Here is a 25,792-nt window from a genome sequence, read left to right as displayed (position 1 = left end):
CAGCCTGTTTTGACTCCTCGCCTATAAAACAGGCTGGCATCAGAGAAAAGCCGGGGGAGGGGGAGGGAGCACGGTGAAGAGAGGTTAGAGGAGGAGAGGAAAAGGAGAAGAACGTACAGAAACGAAGAGATAAAATCCTGCTGCTGGAACTCATGGGTCATATAAATAGGTATGATGAGTGGAAGCGCTGTGGGTTGTTGTAAAGAGTTGTAAAGGCCTGGTATTACGGTGTGGGGATCAATTTTATACAATGCCAGATCACCTTTGGTCTTCATTACAAGCATTTTGGCTTGTAAATATGTGGTTATGTAAATAAGGTGCAACCAGGAGCCGTACCTTTTCTGTATGCATACTCTGGTAAGCAGGACAATGCTCGTCCACATACTGCTGTCTCTCCACTAATTAAAATGATCGTGATGCTATTTAACACGCTATCAACTCTCCACACCTATTGTGAAATCTGCAGGAATAACAGAATTGGATGTGATGGATTATCTCAGGACACCAATAGGAACCTCTACAACAGGGGTCGGCCCATGAGGTTGTTTGAACTATAATGAACAATAATGAAAAGAAATAAAAATAAAATGCTTCTCTGGTGAGCTTTTGTTTACAATCCTCCCCTGTCTCTCTGTCGCGCTCGGCGTTACGTTAGTTTCTGCCCGTTCTTGGGCTCTCCTTGGGTTCTCCTTATAAGGGCGTATTTTTCCCAGCCATGTCCCAATTCGCTAGTCGAGGCAGCGGTAGTGTGTTGGAGTATTTATTTATTTTTTTGGTAAAAAAAAAAAAAACATCTTTATATAGGGCCTAAAGGAGGTAAAAGGGAGATAATGGGATAGAGGAGTAAAGGAGAGGAAGAAGAAAATGAGGTTAGAGGTGTTAAGAGAGTAAGTGCTCATTGAAGAGCTCTGTCTTCAGGAGTTTATTAAAGATAGTGAGAGATTCTCCAGCATTGGGGAACTCTGTATGAGAACAGTCTGGATTGCTTTGTGTGAATGTTTGTTTTATTTAAAGCGAGGCGACGTTCATTGGAGGAGCGCAGCAGACGGGAGGTAGCATAAGCCTTCAGGAGTGAGTGCAGGTAGGAAGGAGCTGTTCTGTCATCACCTTGTAGGCGATTGTAAGAGCTTTGAATTTGATACGAGCAGCAACTGGTAGCCAATGGAGCTCAATGAGCAGTGGGGTGACATGTGCCTGTTTTGGCTGGTTGAAGACCAGACGTGCTGCTGCATTCTGGATCATTTGGAGTGGTTTTAGTACACAGGCCGGGAGGCCAGATAGTATAGCATTGCAGTAGTCGAGGCGTGAGATGACCACTGCTTGTACCAGGAGTTGGGTGGCCTGTTGCGTCAGAAACGGTCTAATTTTTCTGATGTTATAAAGCCATGCTATATATGTCATGCTATTTTCTACACCCCACCCATAGACACCCCAAAATCTATAGAAATATCAAACTGCTTGGGATGGATTATCAAAGGGCAGCATTAAGAACCTCTACAACCCCATGCCGTGACATGTTACAGAGAGAAGCAGTCAGAATGGGAGGGAGTGTGGTGAAGAGAGGTTAGAGGAGGAGAACATACAGAAGCGAGGAGATAAAAGCCTGCTGCTGGAACCCATGAGCCATATGAACAGGCAGGAAGAGGGAACACAACAGCTGTCACACACACAGCAGGTGGCTGAGCTCCAGTGAGCTCCAGCACTCCACACTTGGCCAGAGAAACCCTGCAACATGCCATAACACATTACACCCACTCTGCCATTGGCTTGCAAACAAATCAATCGAAAAGAGCGAGAGGCCACAGCCAAGCAGGAGGCAGCACTGAGGCACCTCAAAAAATAATAAGAGAGTTCAGAAGTTTAGGTTCATACAAATGTGGAGGTAAAAATGACATCAGGAAAGTGGTTCTGAAGAAGGAGAGGTTCTGATGGAGTTCAGGTAATGCAACACTACTGTGCTTCCTTAGGGACCCACAACCCAACATATGTATTCATACATCATATCCCCATATATTTAATATTTTAAAATAAAAATATTGTCGCTTTCCAATGAAAAACACTTATCTCCAAAACAGCAACTTTACAGGAGAGAGAAAAAACCTTGTAAAGTTTCAATGGAAGTCAATGTAAAAATAATTTATTCTAGGTCATTTTTAAGAGTTTCTATTGGTCCATTCATCAAAAAAAATTGGCACAGTGTAAGGGACAAATTGTCTGTTCAAATTATGTAGTAAACCTAAAATCGACAAAAATGGAGATAAGTGTTTTTCATTGGACAGCAATGATATGTACTTTAAAATTCATATAATTCAACTAAAATCAAGAAAAATATAATTTATTTTTTCTACTAAAAATAGATCCACATTATGAATAATCCGGTGATCTGGCATCGTATAAAATTGAACCCCACACCAGAACACCAGGACAAATGCAGTTTGGCAGCAGGTCATCTTTAGTGCACTATCCGATAGGACAATGCTCCCTATCCACACAATGCTTCCATCTCAAGAGCTTGCCTATCCCCTGATTGTGTGAGTTGCTTTTTGATGTGCTATTAACAGTCCATCCCTGCAAATTCTGTAGGAAATTTAAGATGCGTGGGTTAGAATATCGCAGGACCCCATTAGGAACCTCTACAACTCTATGTCGAGAAGTCTGTAAAAAGCATGTTGCATTACGTATCCATTATACACCATTTATTGTTCCAGATAACCTTTATCTTCCTTATGAGTATCATTGTAATCCTATTTTTTTGATGATGCGTATACATAAAAATGGTCAGATTAGAAGCTGTAACTGTTTGATCATGCCCAGTTCTTAAAAAAAATAGCTAAATAATGATAGCATGTCTGTATATGGTTCTGCTCATTGCAGACACAATGCTCACACTAATGACATAATGATATAGATCACTCACAGCATGAAGGTGAAGCATCAAGACAGAAAGATTAGATTTGAGCAAAAATTCAGAACTGAGCAATAAAGCTCATAATAGGAAACACATCTCAACGATTGTGTGCCTTTGTGCACACTCTATTGTGCGCACACAGACACACACACACACAACACACACTCAGAGAGTAAGTTTCATCTCTGCTGCTTGAGGGCGATGGACAGTGATGTATAGCCTGAGCATTGCTCTCCCTCTCACTCAGCATCATTTTGAAGTAAGAAGAGGTGACAGCTCAGGCCAAAAGATTCTGCTGTGCCCCCTTCAGCTAGGCCTACCCACTCACAGAACTTCACCAGCACACTGCCAACTGGTGGCTTCAATAACAGCCTATTTGTGGTTTGCGTCACAGACTATCTTTAGGGTATATAAATCTCATTACACATCTCTGAGCCTGCTGAGCATGGCTGGGGAGGGGCTGTCATGATGCTGAAGTGTTTGCGGAGGTTGAGTTTTAAACCTAGAAGATCAATAAAACATGTATATGTTCTCAAAACTTTTGTATGCAAACATTTATTCAGTATATTTTAACACTTTGCTTCAAGTATTCATTTTTATGCATTGTCCATTCTTGTATGGATGTGTGTGTTTTATATGGGTGACTATATAGTCTTGGGATAAGTGTTCCTTGGGAGTTTTAATTGTAGCCACTGGTTATATAAAGATCTTTTTCGTGTTATTTTAGTACTATTGGATATGGGATAGCAGTGTGAAAATTCATTATGAATAGATAATTTAGCGGATGGCTTGGAGATATTATCTTGTGTGTGCAGGTGAACACTGGCCAGTGTACTCATGGCAATTCCTGAGAGGCTCGTTATTGGGTGCCAGATGAATGAGACACATTTTATTTCAGAAGTTGTGTGCCATTCCTTGATCCACAGTGTCACATGTGTACCATAGAATGTACCTGCACTACCACCCACAGTGGACAGTGCAGTGGGTGGTAATGATCACAACCAGCAGTGTCTGGCCCGAATTGTCCATAGGAACAGACAAACAATTTGCCACTAAAAAATATGGCAGAAATACTGAGAATGGTCTGGCTCCAGATTTTCTCTTCTTCTCAAGCACAAACAAGATGGAATCTTCCATATTTTACCAAGCATGCCATCTTTTGGCTTTCCAGAGTCGCACATGTTGCTGCTACCTGTCTACTCTCCCTATTTATTTTTATTTTTTTGTGTATTTATCTCTATCTATTTTGTTATATTCTATTTTTATCGTATTATTTTATTTTGTTATCTTATTTTATCCATATATCTATTTTAACAACAGCTCTTAGGTGTAAACTGGATTGTGAGATCACAATTTCATTTCACCTCATGTACCACATATACATGTGATTCGAATGACAATAAAATCTCCTTGAATCCTTAAATCCTTGAAATAGGAATGTATTGTCCACTCATACATACATACAGTCTATGTGGTGCATTCTAAGATGACATTCATCGAATTCAGATGTGATTTGCCAGCTTGTGGCCCATCTGTTTGCTTTCATGATTCTTGCCATTCTCCTTTGACCCCAGTGATCCACAAGCTGTTTTCCTTTCTGCTCTTACTTTTTCCTTTCTGCACTTTTCTCAGGAGACCCTTGGAACTGTTGTGCGTGAAAAACCCAAGATGGCAGCCTGTTTGGGAGACGCTGGAACTGGCATGTGCAGCGCCAACTGTCATGCCATGGTCAAAGTCACTAAGGTCACTTGTCTTGCCCATTCTAACATTCACTTGTACATAAAAAAACTAGAAATAATGGACTGCATGAATTATACCATATCCCCACAGCAACAAGAAGTACGACTTGTTGCATTGTATTGTTTGTATTATGGTGGCCTACAGACCTAATAAACTGGCAACTTGTGATGTCCGAAATAAACAGTATGTGTATGCGCTGTATCAGTTCCAAGATGTGCCATAACACAACTTTGTACACTACTGGATGCAAAATACCCATAATGCATTGCTATGTTTGGTTTGGAAGTCTGTGTGCAGCTTCTTTAAGGAAAACAGACATTCAGATGTTTATGTTTATGCTGTGTAGGACACAATCTGCTGTCACAGAGCAGTGAGCTCACTCATGTTACGAGGTGTCTGAAACGTTCATTAACTTGTTTGTTCTGTTCCCTATAAAGCTGGTTTTGGTCCAGTGGACTAAGGCGCTGTTATTTGCTGGTTTAAATCCTAGATCATGCTGCTTGAATCTGAAAGAGCTCAATTGGCCTTGTTCTTTCTGGGGTTTGTAGATGGAGCTCTCTGCTCACATAACTCCTTGTGTGATGCTGGTCAGCACAGGCTTCTGTTAGCTGATGTAGGAGAGCTGGGGATCCAGCACTTTCCTCCAAGTGCATTGGCTGCCTTGTGACCTGCATCAATGGCAGTTTGAAAAAAAGGGACAGTGGCTGACTTCACATAATTAAAGAAAACATGTGCTAGTCGTCCCTCATCTAATGTTGGGGGCAGTACTGGTGATTAGAGGAGTTTTTGTGAATGAGAATTGAATAACTAACCTTTCAAATTAGGGAGAAAAATGGGGTAAATTAGAAATAACTATTTTTTTAAAGAAAGAACATGGTGTGAACAGTGTACTTGCTGTTTAAGTCCAAACAAACTGCTGTCAACACTATTTATGTTATGAACAGCACTCCATTGTAGTAAGTGAGGGTCTGCATATGAGCACTGGCTAGTTGGATCGCATGTGAGCTTTCACATTTATTTCAGAGGCTAAATTTTTAATTGGCTGACACCTGCTTTTATGCTAAATCTTATTTTAAAAGTTAATGATGGTCAGGTTTTCAGACTGGTATTACACAGCTTGTCTGCAGAAACTGGTTAAATTAACATTTCTCCATGTTAAAGTGAGCTATAAGAGACCAACAATAGACAGCTAAACCTGTCCATCTAACTTTGTAAAAAAGCAGATATTTAATCTGAAAATTCAATGTTATATTGATGTACTTGCGAGTTTGGTACGTGTTTGATTGAGTCATTGTGTGGTTGATTATGTGGCAAACGTTTTTTCTCATTTCTGATTAAAGACAAGTTCAGTCACCATGCACACTTCTTTGGGCAAATATAGCTCAGTGAATAGAGCATTGGGCCACTGATAGCTAATCTGTGGCTTCGATATTTAGGTTTTGGTGGTGCATGCTTTGGCTCCAAAACAAAGAAGAGAGCAGCTTCCATTTCAGCCACCTTTTGGCTTCAAAGCATTGCAATGGGAGTGATAGCAATGCTCTCTGATTGGCCGCACTGAAACTCTTCAGAAGATTGGTTTCAAAAAGTTTCAAGTTGAAAGGATCTGAACTTTGTATGACCCTTTGTGTCTGCTGTAGTGAATGTGCTGTGCATCTCTTTGAAAATAATGTGTTTGAAGAGGCAGTGGTTATTAAATCACGTTCAGTGTAAAAAGCATAACGTACTCATGGTCTATACAGTGATCCAGTGTTTTTTTTGCATGTAGTGAATAGGGCACAGGGACTCAGTTTAGGACACAGCTTCAGTGTAAATCTTTGTGTGTGTGTGTGTATGTTAACTTTGTGCCCTTTGACGAGCAGCTCATGCAGCAAGAGGCTTGCTTGGCCAGCGGGTTTGTTCATTATGTTAGCTGGATGGAGTGAGTCACGCCGGCCTGCTCTGCTCTGCTCTGCTCTGTTTTGGTCTGCTGCCGTCAGTGGCGTGACCGGACAGAGCTGCCCTGCCCTGACCCTTCCCGTCTGACCCCGCCACGCCACTCCTACTCAGACAGCAGTCCTCCTCCTCAGGGCCTGGCCTCAGCTTAGGCCTCATTAAGCATGCTTTTGTGTTCATTTTGGAGCTAAAAGGGACGGCGGCTGAGAAAGCAGGCAAAATAATGAATGTTGAAATAATTTATTGCTTATTCAGTGATAGGTAATTATTGGATAATTGGATGGCTATGAACGCATAGTAAAAAATTAATCAGTTCCTTTGCTGGAATAGCAAGTGCTTCATAACTTAAACCGGGCCGCATCAGCTGCAGACCCCAGCTACAGTATCTCCATTTATACCGAGGCATCCGAAGACTGATCCACGATCCACGCGGAAGATAGTGTTGCGGTGATGAAACCCTGATGTATCATCACTGCGGTATCAAAAGGTATGATGCAAATGCAGAGCCTCCGCACTTTCTAGTGCTGCTAATATTGATGGCGAAGCATTCATTCATAGATAATGTGAAGAAAAAGCAACTATTTCTCAAGCTATCATCTCGGTGCACATCGGCGGGTTTCCTGGGAGGGTTCTGAGAGTCTTCTGCGCTCAAGCCAAGAAATATAGAGATGCATACATATTCCATCCCTCCTGTGGAACACTTACCTCGTGCTGCTGATGAATGCGAGCTGTTCCTGTAAGATATGGGTCACTCAAGGGAGCATGTTCTGTTTGTAGGCCTGATGTATAATGCACATGAATTATGCATGGCTAATATAGTATACTGTACAATTTATCTGCCTGGCTCGTCTGAAGGAGAAGTAGGAGCTGTGCTTGGGTGGGGTGGTCACTAGGTGGTACTGTTGCACTACTGCGAGAGACTGAGACACTGAAGGAAGAACACTGAAGGGAAGAAGAGCATGGAGTGTGAGCATGGAGGGCAGGCAGAAGCCATGTCACCAGAGTAGCCTCACAGCATAGCCTTTTAGCATACTTAGCTTCTTAGCATAGCATCTTAACATAGCATGGCAGACAGGAAACATCTCATCACCCCTTCTCACACTGCTGTCCGTGCTATTACAAAAAAGTTAATAACTTACTTAATATGAAAACTCTGGATCTAGAGGCAGATAGGGCATCAGATGTAATTTAATGTAATGTCTTCTTACTTTACTTTACTTACACTGCGTGTCCTGGAGCAAGGGGTTGTGTGTGTGTTTGTGTGCGGAAGGGGTACCGTAAGTGATTTCCACGAAAACTCTTAAGGCTACAGCACCGATTAGGATGCAAGGCAGGCTTGTATGCATTCGCGCAGCTGCTGCCTTCTTCCCTGCCTCGGAAAAGTGCTGACAGCGAGGAGGCGGATTCATATATTTATTACATTGACAGCAATGTCCTGCTTCAAACGATCCATGCATCTCGACGGCTCTCGAGACATGTCCTTACAAGACTCCGGGCAAACACCATCATCATCATGCGCTGGCTGGTTCGATACTGTTTGTACTCTTGCCTCGCTCTCTCATTAGAAAACGAAACACGTGTCACGACCCGGGCTGTTTTTTTTTTCCTTATGAAATATACGCACATAGCATCGCAAGAGCTCTGCTGTGCGTTTACTATAAGCAGACTCCGGCAGCATACCGAAGCGTACGTATGTGTGAAGGATTTCTGGTGAGTCAGACGCAATTCCTCCTACACGCTCTCGCATCAATCAATACATCACTGCCCTCCTCCGCCGACTGACTGACTGGAAGCCAGCGTAGCATGTGTTCTCCACCGCCGAGGAAAAGCAACGTCGACCGAAGTAACGGCTTCCAACAACCCCGGATCAGCAGGATAGCTCACAGTGGGCTTCCTCTCAGAGGCCTACAGGGTCAAGGTCAAGCTCTGTGCTTTGATTTGGCTGCTTCTGCAGATTGGTTTCTTGTCCCGCTACAAGTGTAAAAGTGGGCCTAATGCAAAGCTTCAGAAACTGAGGTGAGAAAAAGAGAAAAGCTGGAGGTGGCACGTACCACAGTGTATCGTGTATCATAAACTGGTCTATCAAGCCTTCTGCTCTATACAGCTGAAGGCATGTTCTCCAAGCCGAGGCCGACCCACAAGCCGCCGAGCAAACACAACACAGGCAGCCCAGAGCCGAACCTGCAGGACACGCTGTAGGCCATGCCATTTACTGATAACCAGGACAAACAGTGTTATTGATGCAAAGCACCACTCTTCTATAGCACAGGGTGGAGGGTTGTTTTTAGCCTGTAGTCATCTCCAGAGCCAAGCTGAAGCACTGTGGAAGGTTGCTCTGATTGTGTTACGATTGTGTTAGCACTGTACAGTAGCTTCATGTGTTGTATATACCCAATATATACTGCTCTGAAAAAAAAAATACTGTAAGAGACCACTTCAGTTTCTGCTATTTATAGGTACATGTTTGAGTAAAATGAACATTGGTGTTTTATTCTATAAACTACAGACAACATTTCTCCCAAATTCCAAATTAAAATATTGTCATTTAGAGCATTTTTTGCAGAAAATGAGAAATGTCTGAAATAACAAAAAAGATGCACAGCTTTCAGACCTCAAATAATGGAAAGAAAACAAGTTCATATTAAGTCCAGAAATCAATATTTGCTGGAATAAACCTGTTTTTAATCACAGTTTTCATGCATCTTGGCATGTTCTCCTCCACCAGTCTTACACACTGCTTTTGGATAGCTTTATGTCACTCCTGGTGCAAAACATTAAGCAGTTCAGCTTGGTTTGACGACTTGTGATCATCCATCTTCATCTTGATTATATTCCAGAGGTTTTCAATTTGGTAAAATCAAATAAACTCATAATTTTTAAGTGGTCTCTTATTTTTTTTCCAGAACTGTATACAGCTAAAACACTCATGATTAAAGGACAATTCCACAGATTTTTCTAAATGTCTGCATAACTTTTGAACAACTGAGAAGTAAACAAGGACATTCAGGGTAGTTTGATGTGAGGTGCTCTGTTCTCGATTAACTTATAATCATAACTGTTTACAAAGACATCTGAAGAGTTTAATGCCTTTAAAAGCGACATCAAAGAGGACTACAAATCAAAAAGGCTGAATATACAACCAGTTGTCTGAATATTATTCTCAACATGAACATTTAAACTAAGGGTTTAAGGGTGTTTTCACACCTATAGTTTGTTGGATCTTGTCTAAATTAGTTTGTAAATTAGTTTGTAAATGTGAAGTGTAATAGTTATTATGTGATTATACCAGGTTACCAATATATCACCTGCAGAATACAACTTATCTCAATCTAAGCTCAGATTGAATTTAGATCATGTTTTCACTGCAATCGAAATGATCCACACTTTGTTTGGGATCGGACTGAGAGCGCTTCTTCTTTTAAGAGTCTGGGTGTAGTTGTTTGGTCTGCATATGAGTGTATTTATTTACTGTAATTTACCTGCCCAAACAAGTACCAAGGTACCAAGGGTGAGAATTAACAGAAAATAAGTCTGATTTGAGTCAAAGACAAAACAGTCTTTAAAAACGTATTTGTTTAGTTTTAAACTGACTTTTTTTCTGTTGTATTCACTGCATTATACTATTGTAAATACGTCTAAGTCACTCTACAGTGAAATATTTTACACCAAATCACTCCTAACATTGTCTACATAATTCAACAGTAAAATTAAACCATTTTCCTAAAGGCTGTGGGGAATCTTCAGTCTTCTAATGGCATTTTACTACTTGAAACAAGGCTAATGTGTCTGTTATTTACATACAATATTTTTGATCATACATTTGGTTTTAATCTTCTATTGTTTAGTAGGTGATAATAGTCGGACTCAACAACCTAAAATAGGTCTAAAAGTGTGAACCATCGCAAAGAAATGACCAAATGTTGGTCCTTTTGTGTAGATCATGGTATGTGGCACCTTTTCACACCTGCTATTTTGATTAGGACCAAACATAAAAAGGTACTTAGCTGCAAAATTACCACCAATGAATGACCAGTGCTTAGTGTAGCTGTAGGGCACGGCTGAGGAGGTACTTACACATTGGCTTGAGCTGCCCAATGAGTTCCTCCTTGGTCCACTTGGCCCATTCTTTCTTGTCTGTATTGATGGAGCACAGGATGGGCCCGCATGGTTTCCCACAGTCCTCTATGGCCGGCACGTTCAGGTAGTGCACCAAGACGATATCTGGGTTCTGGGAGAAGTCAAAGAGACAGAGAGAGAGAGAAAGAGAGAGAGAGAGAAGGAAAGAGAGACAGAAGGGAAATGGTGTTAGGTTGTTAGATCACTCTAGGATGGTACAGTGGAGCTTATTCTGGTGCAGCGAGTGGAGACAGTAGGCCAGCTTTGGCTGCACAAATGGGATGTCACCGCCATGTAGAAGAATCGCTGGGGCTTTGAGACAGTCTAACACACACACACACACACACACACACACACAGTACAGAGTGAGCAGAACCACACAGCAGCTCTGACAAAAAGCAAAAAAGAGAGCTAATTTGTGTTATGAGTGTATTTATATAGTTTCTGCACATGCCGCACACAGCACCTCTGCCCTCCTCTAACGAGGTCATATTCACCTTCACACAGGGCCGACGCACTCCACTGCATCCCTCTACTTACAATAAGTCCCAGCGCAGCAAGTGTGAGCCGGATAAATGTCCTAAATTGACAAGGTATGAATAATAGGTGCGGTTTGAAAGCACATTGAACCTTTGCTAATAACATCATTTCCATCCCATAATCGTGGATAGCTTTGTTAGCAGGCACAAGGTGTAAACAGCTGCATTAAAAACAAGTCTCACAGTGGCAGTGCGATTATGCTCATTACCACACTTGTAGAACACACACACACACACACTTGAGCAAATCCCCTGCCTTTAACCATATATAAAACATTCACACACACATTTATGAAGATATCCACCCCTACCCCCCACCCACACACACACCAACACAGAAATATGTGCATGCATACCCATGTGAACACATACAAGCCCTGATAGAGAAAAATGCACTGCCAACATGAGTGTGTGCTGTTTGAAGCTTCATCAGTGGTAAGTGGTGAATAAATCAAGGCACCGCTGGGCTGGGCAACCTCTCAGCTCGCACCATTAATCTAAGCAGAGGCCACTGACTGGACCATCCCTACTGCCCACTGCTCTGCTACACACACACACACACACACACACACACACACACACACACACACACACGCACACATACATGCATACACACACATACATATGTATGTTCTCATAAATTTCAGGGAAAACGTCCTGACTATGTTTAAAACAGAGCCCCATTTTTAAAGGTTAAAGCCACTTCAATTTGGTCACTGAGGTTAAAGGGGAAGTGCACAGATTAAAAAATTGCACTGTAAATACAGCAATTCTATACTTAGATGTAAATGATTGGTTTGTTTTACAGTTTATTAATTTACAGACTGTGGTGAATGAATCTATCTATCTATCTATCTATCTATCTATCTATCTATCTATCTATCTATCTATCTATCTATCTATCTATCTATCTATCTATCTATCTATCTATCTATCTATCTATCTATCTATCTATCTATCTATCTATACTTAGAACATCCTGCATCTTCACCCCTCCTATTACCAGCCTTACCTTATGTTAAACAGCAACATAAGGAACAGATATGATATTCCCAGGTCAAAATGACCTGTGCTTAATCATGTTTAAGAGTCCAAATATATCTAAATAATATTACTTACAATAAACAATATCTTTAGCTTAATTAATATAAATATAACTCATATTATTACACATTTATTTGTGTAATATTTTTTTTGTTACTTTGTTACTTATTTTTACTTTGTTACTTTTGTTACTTTTTGAACATATCCACCAGAGACAGAATATATCTTCTGGTACATTTACTGTATTACAATCATTTATTGTATTACAACCACTAAAAGCGCTACTATATCTCCCACACTCATCTCTGCCTGCGAGCTCCAGTCTCGGAACTACCTTGCTCAGGATGCACCACACACTGACATCACACCCTGATCACATGACTCCTCCAGGAAGCAAATCACCTGAATACTAAGCAGCTGTGTTAGGCCCCCTTTGCTGAGTATTGATGTTTTTTCACGCTTTTCATACCTGTATTTTTGATCTCTCATTTCTGACCCTGCTTTGTATTTTTTCCAACCTTGATTTTTGCCTGGCCTCTGATACTGCCCTGCCTGTGTATGACCTGCGACTGTTTTCCGTTTCTGGTATGCTATATAATTGCTACTGCTGCTTACTGGAATCGACCTTATACTTTTGTTAATAAAGCATATTTTGATTTACATCTGCATGTGTCTGCACGAGTTCTGCCTCGCCATGACAGAAATATCACATATGGCATGTTTGATCATTTAATTCCTGGTTATATCTGAAGAAATCTGGTGAAAATTCCTGTATTGCAGTAATATCAAAAACTTTGAATGAATCTCCTTTTTTTAGAAAATAAATAATAATGAATAAGCAAGTGTCTGATTACTTTAGTCTATATAGAGTATAAATCTTTGTTTTTTGACATTTTGTAAATGTCTCCAAAATCTTTGTACACTGAATTTTACATAGGTTTTTTTTCCTTCTCCTGTAAAGTTGCCATTATGGAGTTGCCAGTTTTTGCATGATTGTTGTAATATTGTAATACTACCACTCTCACACTCTACTGTCACAGCTAGCATGGCATGAAAAGGAGACGTGAGCTTTGTGTGAAGACACAAAGAGAGGCAATGATACAGCTATTAACAACACCAGAAACCATGCCAACCACACCGCCTCTCTGCGCAATTACTTTGCAAGACAAGGGAAAAACAATCCCCAGTCCATTCATCATCCCACTAATACCATTCATTCAGACACACCTTTCTTAAAGTACTCTCTGAATGTGGGAGCAGAAGGAAAATCTGAGCAGAGGGTGAAGCAGCCGCTCACGACTGCCTTATAGAAGAGTTCACACTGCGATCGTAAGGAGGCTTCTACTAACTTTACTCAGCGTTCACCAAAAATGCCCTCAGACTGACGGGAGGAGCCGGGGATCAAACCGCGGGGAGGATCAGGGCACCGGCGCAAACTGAACAGCTGAACTCGGAGTTCTTAGTATCAATCATTTCTTTAATTCACTGCATGCACTTGTGACTCAAGCGCCTCTTGCGAAAGGTGCTTGATATTCATAGGGAAAGTGTCAAGGTGTTTGAACAGCACCTACAATGGATTAAAGAGAGGAGATTTGATCTAAAATTCAAATCCAAAGGAAATCTCTTCAAAAAGGACCTTCTTCGCTCTTCAAAGGGGCCTTCTTTCCTCCTCTTATAGCGGGCAGTAGTGTGCTATTCTCTTTCATGTGGATGGCGGCAGGTAAGTGCAGGACAAGTTGGCCGTGGTTGCTGCCAGTCTGCTCTGCTGCATCTGAGCCTAGGTGCTTTGTGGTCAGTGAAGCGGCCAGTCAGGCACTGCTATTCCTAGTGCTGCTGCTGCTGTATTTATGCCCCTATATCAACTTAGTAAAAAGTAAAATATCATATTCATATCGTCAATATTCTGATTGGATCAATAGATTATCAATAGACATTGTGAACAGATTAGCAGAGTGTGTGGCTAATGATTCCAACAGATCTGACTATATACAGTAGTAGCCTAAGTAAAAGGAGAGAGGCAGAAGGTAACATAGACCTGAAAGCACCCTGAAACACTGGGATCCACCCACTCCACCATTCACAATCAAAACGTGACTGCATAGAAACAGGGGGACGAAAGCAACATCTCAGTTTACACATCAACACAATTCACTGTATTGATGAACCCCAGAATTTGCAACCTTTATTTTAACGGGCAAGTTAATTACCAAAAGTTAAGCTAAACCAAAGAAGTGAGTTTTCAAACTTGACATAAGATTGAGAATCTCCTGTCTGAATCCTAGCTAGCTAGCTAGATATATAGATAGATAATTCTAGAAATTCATTTGTCCAACAGCATACAGATAATAATAATAATAATAATAATAATAATAATAATAATAATAAATATGTAAACACAAAAAGCATACACAACAGAGTCCATACCCAGGTAAAAAAGTGCTAAAGGTGCTTATTAAGTACACACTTCAGGTGTTAAGCAGTCTAATTCCAGCAGGAACAAATGACCTCCGGAAACTCTCAGTCCTACAGGAGAGAGAGAGGAGTCTATTACTGTCCTGAACATTATCCAAAATGATTCTAGAACTAAAGGCAACATTAAGCATTTTATGTCTTTTACACATTCTTTATGCCAGTGTCTGTGAAAGGTGATGCCATATTTGCTTAAAACTGTGCCCAGTGGCAACATATTTAGTGTGAATGATAAAGGTCCAAAAATAGAGCCTTGTGGGATTTCATCTATCCATCCATCTCAATGTTGTGGTGCTAAAGTTAAGGAGAGAGCCAGAAAGTAACACAGACATGAAAACACCCTGAAACAGTGGCATCCATCCACTCTACCATCCACAATTGTGGAGAGTGACTGAGTGATAAGCTGCAGAAAGACAGCACCAGCATCTCAGTTCGCCACAATCTTCTATATTTCTGAACCCCTGCATCTGCAGTTGTTATTTTAATGGAAAAGGCATTTACCAAAATTTAAACTAAACTAAACAAGTGCATTTTCTAACTAAGACTTGAAGATTTAGATTCTGCCTGAATCATAAGTGTGAGCTGAAGTTATTCTAGAATTGAAGGCTACAGCATTTATTTTCTTGTATGTCTTTAAAGTATTCAGTTTTTAATATGTCTTTTTTATTTTGTTTTTTTTTTTATATAACTTTTTATCAGGTTTAGCTGATATGTACGATTGCTTTTGGTTTGCAAGCCAGTGGAAGTTTATGCTAAATTTGCTTAAAACTGTGCCCAGGGGCAACATGTTTAGTGTGACAAATAAAACCTGTCCTAAAATAGAGCCTTGTGGTATTCCATTTATTTGAGTTTTGTCTCAAAACCTTCTTGAAAAACAAATAAAAGTGGTTCTTCTCTGGAATCTGTGCTATTCTCTTTCATGTAGATGGCGGCGGGTAAGTGCAGGACACGTTGGCCATGGTTGCTGCCAGTGTGCTCTGCTGCGTTTGAGCTGGGGTGCTTTGTGGTCAGTGAAGTGGTCAGTCAGGCACTGCTGCTGTTGAGGCTGCTGCTGCTGCTGTGTTCATGCCCCCATATGGCACGGCCAGCTGTGCTAATCACCAAGGCAGTGCCCTCAATCCTTAACTAGCACAAGGGGAGCGGGCAAACCCTCTGAGAACACATGCACATGGCAAGAAACACACGCACACACACACTTACACACCTCAGTGGACACAGACATGATACAGCGGTAGGAATGCATGGCCACATGGCCATAAAGTAAAGAGGTCCCAAGTTAGCAGTTTAACTGACCTCGGCTACAATACACTGACATAAGCATGCCATAAAATTGTCATATGCTGACATGCATTGTCCAGTAATATTACAGTGTGTCCAGTTAACTTTACTGTTAACTGTCATGATCGGTTTGATGATGTAGCCGTTTATGGCACATGCTATTAATCATTTACAGCATCTGACATGGAAATTAGCAGTGAAAGGAGCATGACATGGTTTTATTAATGGACATGATCTGCCATAATAATGCATGACAGCATATGACAGCATCTTTATTAGTTTATCTTTTTTTTCTTATATTATTTATATATTTTTTTATTGGTATTTATTTTATTAATGTATTTTTTGTTTATTTATTATTACTTTTATTTTTTATTTCATTTTAATGTTTTGTATTTTCATTCTTGTTCTTAGTTCTATTACTCATTTAATCACTTATCATTTTTATTTTTTACTTTACTTCTACTATTATTTATTTACTTATTTTATATTTTATATATTTTTTATTTTTATGTCAAAATTGGTATTTTTATGGTATTTTAGAATTTTCTGTTTTACATATTTATTTTTATTAAATGTTGATTTAAAATGCGTACTTTTATTTTATTTATTTATTTATTTTTATTATTTTTTACTATTTTATTTCTTATTATTTCTAAATGATCATTAAATGTGTTTAATCCCTTTGATGTTATAAAAGCTCGGCAACATTGTAAATGAGGGTCACCCTCAATGTTTCTTCCCGAGTGAAAGTAAAGGTTGATTGATTGATTGATTGATTGATTGTAATCACATGTTTATGTTATGGGCAAATTACTGCATGGCTAATACCAGTCTTTCTTGGCTTGAATTAAATAATTAAAAATCTTCATATTATGAGGAGGTACTTCCAACCTTCCTGTATTTTGGTCAATTACAGCTATTTACAATTACAACTAGTCAAAATGACAAGTAATTACTTGCTGATGTTTTGGTACACATGATTAGGCTCTGTCAACGGATGTTTTCGCAAAAAAAAGGCTTTACAGAAATTCAGTATCCAAGCAACTAGACTGAAGCAGGTATCAGTAGCAGGAAGTCAGGCAGCTGGTCTGTTTTGGGTAGCAGGAGAGCCTGATGGTCAAATGTAAATCAGTGTCATGCTGGACAGGTGGGCAGTCATTAACTCAAGAAAAAGGTAAAAGGTTGAAATTTGACTTCAGAGTGTGACTAGAAACTTCAGCTGATTTGACTATATAACAGCCTAAATAAAAGGAATGGGCCAGAAGGTAGCATAGACATGAGTGCACACTGAGTGATCAAGCCTAAACTTGAAGAGTCCCAAGCATTATTTTACAGTTATTCTACAGTTTTTCCAGAGTTATTGCAGAATTAGGTGCTTTATAGAAAGAAAACATTATAATTTTATTTAATCTGAGTTTGCCTAACAGCATATGTTAACAACATATTTGCTTAGATAGATAGATAGATAGATAGATAGATAGATAGATAGATAGATACATAGATAGATAGATACATAGAGGGGTGGTACAGTAAGAAAGCACATTAAAATATTAACTATACCTTATAAAATATAAATAAAATTATTACATGAAGAATATATACATGAATAGATGCAAAAACTATACAAAGTGTGAAAGTAACCAGCCATATATATGAGGTAGTGCAGTAATACAGAATAAATTAAATATAAGGGATAGCAGGTATCAGCAGATATGAGTTAAGTGTAAGTATTGTCCAGGAGTGTGAATGTAAAGGATGTACCATAAAAAGTCAATAGTGCCCAGAAGTGCAAATGTACAGGATGAACAGTAAACTGGCAATTGAGTCACAGAGTTTAGATGTAAATTCTAATTATAATTGGGCAACTGTAATTGCTTATAATTGCTCAGTGGCAACACATATAGTATGAATCACAGCAGCTCTAAAATAGAGCCTTGTGGGATTCCATACCTCACTTTTGGTCAAGCAAACACCTTATGAACAGTGGTGCCAACCCCCATAAAGTTTCCTCAACATTTAAAACTCACTTTAAATCTCATTTAGACAGGTTTTTCAGATAACCAAAAGTGGTTCTACTATGGATTTGTTCCAATGTACCCTTGTAGCATAGAAAACATGGACTTGAAGAAAAGCCAATATAACTTACAGTGTAATGTATAATGATGTTTTTACCATCACCCACAGGTTATTCACTCACACAGCCAAAGCACAAACAGATGTCCTCTTTAAAAACAGGCCCCCACACAAATAACCTCCTACACACTCAAGCATACCTGCATACTGACTCACTTTCTTCACCCTACACATATTCACACATACTGTACACACGAACTGGACAAAGTGTGTTCTTATTGTTTCATATATAAAGTAACTTTTTATCGTAAATGTTTTTTATTTCTATAATGTTACTACAGTTTTTACTCTCTCTTTGTCTCTCTTGGTGGTTGTAATATACTGTAGCACCATACTGAAAAGTCTAAAAAAGGCTACAGGTCTACAGGCTAGGAGTCCAGCCTCCTCCTCCCTGCAGGGTCAGTGCTGTACATATCTCCCGCAAATATATATATTTAAAACTAGCCTGGTTGGAGCTAACAATATGGCTCTGCTATCTCAGATAACCACTCTGTTCAATAATGGTAATTAGAAAAGGATATCAAAAACATCTTAATGCCTTTTGAAGACTTTTGGGAAAATATTCTGTGGACTGTCGAGACAAAAGAAGAACTTTTTTTGGGAAGCATTTCAGAATAGGAACATCAAACCAACAGTCAAAAATGGTGAGGGTAGGGTAGCTTTGCAGCTTCAGGACAAGGACAGCTTGCTGTAATTGATGGGAATCACGAATTAAAGAAAATCCTGAAGGATAATATAGAGGAAATCCACTTATGAATGGTTAAAAAAATGAAGGTTTTGGAGTGCCCTAGTCAAAGTCTGATTGGGATGCTGTGGTATGATGCTTAACAGGCTCTTTATGCTTGAAAACCCTCCAATATGGCTGAATTAAAACATTTTTGGAAAGAAGAGTGGGCCAAAAACCCTCCACAAAGATGTGAAAGCCTTGATGCCAGTTATTGGTTCAGGTATTGGCAATTACTTTTTTAACACAGGGCCTCCCAAAAAGTCGCCAACAAAAAAAAAGATCACACACTCGAATATTTGGTGAGACCATCTTTAGCTTTGATTGCAGCACACATTCGCTGTGGCATTGTTTGATAAGCTTCTGCAATGTCACAAGATTTATTTCAATCCAGTGTTGCTGTTTTAGTTTTTCACCAAGATCTTACAGCATTGATGATGGTAGAGTCTGACCACTGCACAAAGCAGCACTTCTCCAGCACATCCCAAAGATTCTCAATGAGGTTAAGATCTGGAGTCTGTGATGAACTCTCTCAATCCATGTGTGAAAATGATGATCTCATGCTCCCTGAACCAGTCTTTCACAATTCCAGCCCCATGAATCCTGACATTGTTGTCATCAGGGAAGAAAAAATCCATTGATGAATAATCTGGTCTATATTCAGTATATTCAGGTAGTGAGCTGACCTCATTCTTTCAGCACATACTTTTGCTGAACCTAAACCTGCAAACTAACTGCAGCATCAACCCCACATCATTTACTTACTTAAATCCAGGTGGAGACTTTTTTTGGCCAGGCAGTGTATTTGATCATCTGAAAAATGTATGTATGACAAAAAAGCAGAAAACAAAAGAAATTTGTAACAAGACAATTATAGATTGCTCTGTATGTTTGCATTTGCACATGCATGTGGACATTTTTATAATTTTATAAATATATGTAATTTTATAAATATATTCAAAATGTAATTGTCAACCGGTGATGTGACATATGCACAGAGATAATGACTGGGCAGCAGAGTGAACATTTGTTGGATCACACAAATGCTATGAATCAACAAAACCCTGGCAGATCACTCATCAAGGAGCATCTGTGGCGGGTCAATCTGCTCACAGCACACAGTCAGTGTTGTGACTGATTAGAGGCTAATATTGATAGTGATTAAAGCAATGCTGTAATATAAAGCCCTTACACACATATACACACTTTCTCTCTAGTTTTTCTATCTCATGCAGTAGCTCAGATATGTTCGTCCCTGTTTTACAGAGCATGTTTGGCAGAATTACAACCAATCGGAATACAAGTAATCTGTGGAGCTGCGCTTCAGTAGCATGAATCTGTTATCTGTTGTAAATCCACCAGGGAGCCGAAAAGCATGTGACGCTGAGCGCTTGCTTCTCCTCTTTCTCTCTCTCTCTCTCTCTCTTTCTCTAGAGTGCTTTTTATACACACACTTAACCTTTTCTCTCCCCTCTCCCGTAGCAAAACAAGGCACCCAAATTGTGGAGTGTTGTATAAATCAGGCTGCTAATATAATTTAATTTCCCGCAAGCCCACTCGCTTTTTTCTCCTTTGTGTAATATCCACAGGGCTTTACCCGAATATACAGAAAGGCGCTGAAGGGGAAAGTTTTCGCCTGGATATTATTTTGTGGAGAAAATGAGATCTCATTAAGGTATTGATTAATAGTGGAGTGCGTTCTCCGGCTTGGGTTGAGTGGTGCTTCCCTCGGCGAGGAACGGGGCCTGCTTCCAGGCCGAAGGGGCTTGAGGTCAGGATAGAGTTGCAGTGTGTGCAGGCCTCTGCTATTGCGTAAGTGGCATTTTCCATTATTAAAGACGTTCATTAGAAATCAGCACCTTATGCTAAGTGCCCCTCGGGACTGTAGAAGGGTGTGCGGAGGGTTGCATGGCGAGTTGCGCGACCGTTGCTTGTCGGTTTTCGTCGAGTGCAAGCCTGACTCCACACTTCCACATTATTGCACTGTAATTTATGAAACTAAAACAAAACAAAATCAGACACCCTCTCCTGCACTGTATAGGAAACTGCAGCCAAGTTGACACCTTACAATAAGGCTGTTGCAATGGTTCAGTTGATCAATTGCACACCAAAATAACTTCAGCAGTGCTGGCTCGCGTTTGCAGCACTTTATGCTAATACGCTAAAGCGAAGCCAAGAAGAGCATTCGCGCACAACTACTGCACACCAAGTGAACCTGAAGGCATAGTGGTAGCCTGGCAACTGGCTCCTGAACGCCCACACACGTTCAGCCAACGTGGCCACGAGTCCTGGCCCGCAGCTAGCCCAGAGTGCTATAAATATCCGCTTGCATTAGCTCCGGGGTCATTAGCGCTGCCGTGGCCTGCCTCCATCAGTATTAGCACAACTCTAGATGCCCAAGACAAGCAAAGCTGAGTGAATGAGCCTATATCAGATTCAAATGGCTTGATATGCTTACTGTGTGTGGGTGAGAGAACTATTGCTATTTAGTGCTAGCACATTGTTGAAGCCATATATTAAGCTGACTTGTTGAGATGTATTGGTTGTATTGCTTGCTCAACACTTTAGGAATTTAGTGAAAATGTCTGGGACCGGCTGGCCTGAGTGCTGACTCAAGAACAGGTAGATCATCACGGAAAAACATGTGCTAAAGGCTTACTGTTATTGTTGTGTCTATTTACAGTCTACATTGAGTCAGTTTCTACATTTGGAGGCAGGAAACTGGGCAAATGTAAGGATCTGAGCCACTTGACAAGGGCCAAATTATGATGCCACAAAGTCCACAAAGTCAGAACATCTCTCAAACATAAGGCAGGTCTTGTGGCATGGTCTTGGTATGAAGTGGGTAATGCCTACCAAAAATGAATAAAGGAAAAACAACCAGTGAATCGGAAGAAGCAAACAACAATGGGTGGCCAAGACTTTGTGATCTTAAAGTACCTAAAGACACCTTCAGATAGTCCTGTTTTGGTGGTATGATTGTGGGGGACCTACTCATTATTACTCAGGTTGTTATGACTATGATACACCTGATAAGTATACACTTTAATGCTAGTTGGACGTGTGTATCCCTAACAGTACGTATAAGGGTCAAGGGATTACAGGGAGCACATTCACCCATCCATGACCCAAGCTGCTCATGAATAGGGCTGGAATACTCAACAAGCATGCCTGTTTGACCCCACACCATCCAACACATCTCACATATACTCATCACAGATTATTGTTAGCATCATATAGTTTGGAAGAACATATTCAGAATAACGTGGTTTTGGTCCTGTTCTGCAAAATGCGATATAAATACAGAACATACCAGAGAAAATCCAGGAATTTAGTTAAAATACTGTAGCATCATTAGGGGCAAAGTAACAAGGCTGAGTCATTCTCCCGCTGAGCAAGTTTTTAAAAATTGTACAAGAGACCAATAACGATTGTCAATGAGTAGTAAAACGTTCTTGAAATAATGGCTTCACTGGCAGACACTCTTATCCACTCTTCACCCCAAACTCAGGTGGATAAATAAAGCTATACCATCAGAACTGTGATTAACCCTAGATCACTAATGTTAAAATTAGTAACACCATAATTAATGTTGGGTATATACAGTATGACAAGTTTTGGGACCCTTCTTTAATTTTACAACATACAACATCACATAAAATAAAAAAAGTACCACAGATGACGCTATAAAAAAAAGCTGAAAATATATTAGAAAATCAGGTATAATAAATAATGCTGCTAGGAGCTTGGTCATTGGTTCACCCATTCCTGAGACATGTGAGCGCCTGATTTAAACACACAAACCCTGACATCAGGTAAATTACGCCCATAAAATATCTTACTCTCTATCACTAACGTCGGATGAAAACGCATGCCTTTTGAACAAACCATAGATGGGATGAGGGAATCAACCATAGCATTAATGACATCAATGAGCCCTGAAGATACCCACAGTCCCACGCAACTCAGACAGCAGCAACACAATGAAAATCACATAAAAAAATTGTGTGAAATTGTATGAAAATCACCCGGCATTAGCGTTCTAGGGTTAAAACAACCCTAATAACCCTAACCAAAGTGTGGCTATAGATAAAGTTGGAAGCTGTTCATAAGCTGCAGAGCCCTCCCACACTCCCCTAAACTTGTAAACTTGTACCTGTAGCCTCATATTGAGAAGTTGAGCAATTCCAGGCCTATTCACCTCCTGCAGACCCTTGTATCAGTGATCAAAGCCGTTCCTGACCAGAGATGGATCTCCCCAAAAGTAAGAACCTCTAACCCTCAGCCCTCCTCAGCTCCACCACATCTCAGGTATCCATCAAAGACAATGACTGGAAGAACACTAGCAGTCCTGCAGGTACAAACTCTACTGACCCTTTATTCTGCTCCCACAGTCTGCAGGCCTAGACTTCTTTAAATCTGTAGCAGCATGTGAAGAGGTTGAGTGATTCCAGGCCTGTTCACCTCTCGCAGACCCTCGCTTCAGTGACCCTCGCTGCTTCTGAACAGAGGTGGATTCCCCCAAAAGTAAGCACCTCTGACCCCAGAACAGCTGAGCTCCAGCACATCTCAGATAACCGTCACAGATGACAAAAGCGCCGTGGTTAACGAGCAGAGCTCAGCACTCACAGGGACGATAAGAACACCATTAGCCTGAACGGATGTTAATTAAGCTGGACCGGTGTGCTCATGAGGAGAAAGAGAGAAAGAGAGAGAGAGGGAGGGAGAAGGGTAATAGCAAGCGATAGAGTCAGGATGATTTCTATCCTTTTATCTTTTTCCTTTTTTTTAATTTACCTAATTTTTCCTCCCTTAATTTAGATGAGCCAATTAACCCACCAACTCTCTTGGACTACACCGATCACTTGCAATCTTCCTGATGCTGGTAGGAAGAGGTATAAAGCCTGCCTCCACAGATACATGTACTGTAAAGTCAGCCACTGCCTTTACTTAGAGGGTGTAAATGAAACCACCTCTATTAAACATGCTTTGCACATGCATTTCTGGACAAGCTGAGATGTACAGAAACATTACTGAAAGTGATCACTGAAAGAATCATGTGGTCTGAGGCCACAGAGTAACATTTCATACTTCTACTTATTTATGGCTCAGACTAAGTACATACTGCAGTTTCTGGCAGACCAGTGGATCATCAGCATGATTTTGAAGCAGTTATTTGAAGGTATAAATGCTACGTAATGCTGCTTTAAACTGGTTAGTTTTAAGCTTATGTCAGCTTCCATACTGAAATGATATTTTTTTACCTTAGTTTCAGGTTTCTGCTGAATTTCTTGGGGTTTCTTTTCCTTGACTTTGTTGTGTAAATTTCCTCTCAGCTGTCTGATTTCAGCCCAGCTGTGTGGGCTTCACCGGGGTAGCCTTAGCTTTAGGGAATGTGTTGCTGGATTCGTGTTGATGTGTACATAGCTTTGTTATATTGTATTGTAGCTTTAGGTTAGGCAGGATGAAGACTTCGCTGCTGTCAGCAACAGGCTATAATGATGCTGGGGCTTGTTTAATCCAAGTTTTGGCTTGTGGTTCTTGCTCCACAAGAATGTATTTATTTTTAAAATGTATAGTAAGTGTCCATCATTATACTGTATATACAGGACATAAATAAAACAAAATGATGAAAAAAAGAGAAACAAGAAAATATACTGTGTTTTTCAGAAGACTTTGGGGTACACTGACATGCCAAAAAATCATGAGACAGCAGTATGTAAGTGTTACCTCATGAGACAGCTTGGGAACACCCACACCTACTGTATATACATTGTATAATTTGTGAGGTGTTATCTTGTAAGTAAGGTTGGGCACTGGCCAGTGTGTTTATTTATTAATTATTACCACCTGGATTTAAGTAAGTAAATGATGTGGGGTTGATGCTGCAGTTGGTCTGCAGGTCTAGGTTCAGCAACAGTATGTGCTGAAAGAATGAGGTCAGCTGACTACCTAAATATACTGAATATAGACCAGGTTATTCCATCAATGGATTTTTTCTTCCCTGATGGCACGGGCATATTCCAAGATAACAGTGTCAGGATTCATGGGGCCGGAATTGTGAAAAAGTGATTCAGGGAGAATGAGATCATCATTTTCACACATGGATTGAGAGAGTTCACCACAGAGTCCAGATCTTAACCTCATTGAGAATCTTTGGGATGTGCTGGATGGAGAAGAGCTGCTTTGTGACTCTACCATCATCAATGCTGCTGCAAGATCTTGGTGAAAAATTAATCCAGCAACACTGGATTGAAATAAATCTTGTGACATTGCAGAAGCTTATTGAAACAATGCCACAGTGAATGGGTGCTGCAATCAAAGCTAAAGGTGGTCCAAAGGAATCTTAGTGTGTGACTTTTTTTTTGGTGGCCAAGGAGTGTATTATCCAAATGTTTTTGGACAACCCTTTCAATGAATGTAACGAAGTTTTTCTGATGGAATCATGAACATGAACCTAGTGACATCTTGCCTAAAGCACTGTAGGGGCTAGAGGGGTATATAGCCCCCCAGAAGTGGAACTGTGTTCTCTGGAATGATGGTGCTCCATCCAATACCTTTGAATGAAATCTTCACAGGGTAAACTGTTTTTGATCCCTTTAATTTTAGAAGAAAACACAATGAATGAAGAGGTGTCTCAATACATTTGTTCACATAGTGTCTATACATTTATTAATGTTGAGACGGGAGGTGGTGCTTCACGTCGGACGTGTCTTGGGGTCTAGACAGAGTAAAGAGAATCTCATGCACCTCTCTGACATCTGCCAGCCAGAAGCTTCAAAGCCCAAGACCGAAAAAAAAGGCATGGCCAAACCCTGTGCTCGGTTGGGAAGCACAGCCCTGAAGCATGCTTGGAAATAAGCACGGTAAAAGAGATCCTCTGACTCATTTGTGCTGAGCCTGGTG

General features: G+C 40.3%; 1 protein-coding gene across 11 annotated transcripts in view; it reads right to left on the bottom strand.

The window, feature by feature from the left end:
* Positions 1–25,792, bottom strand: part of camta1a (calmodulin binding transcription activator 1a) — a 636,729-nt gene that overhangs the window by 60,156 nt on the left and 550,781 nt on the right. For all 11 annotated transcript variants that reach the window (XM_049462994.1, XM_049462995.1, XM_049462996.1 and 8 more), the window contains one exon: positions 10,655–10,808. In XM_049462994.1, coding sequence (XP_049318951.1) covers positions 10,655–10,808 — 154 coding nt within the window. The remainder of the gene's footprint in view (positions 1–10,654; positions 10,809–25,792) is intronic.

This window comes from Astyanax mexicanus, chromosome 13 (assembly GCF_023375975.1).
Source record: "Astyanax mexicanus isolate ESR-SI-001 chromosome 13, AstMex3_surface, whole genome shotgun sequence".
Classification (NCBI taxonomy): Eukaryota; Metazoa; Chordata; class Actinopteri; order Characiformes; family Acestrorhamphidae; genus Astyanax; species Astyanax mexicanus.
Note: the sequence above shows the minus strand (reverse complement) of the source record. Positions and strands in the feature narration are given on the sequence as shown.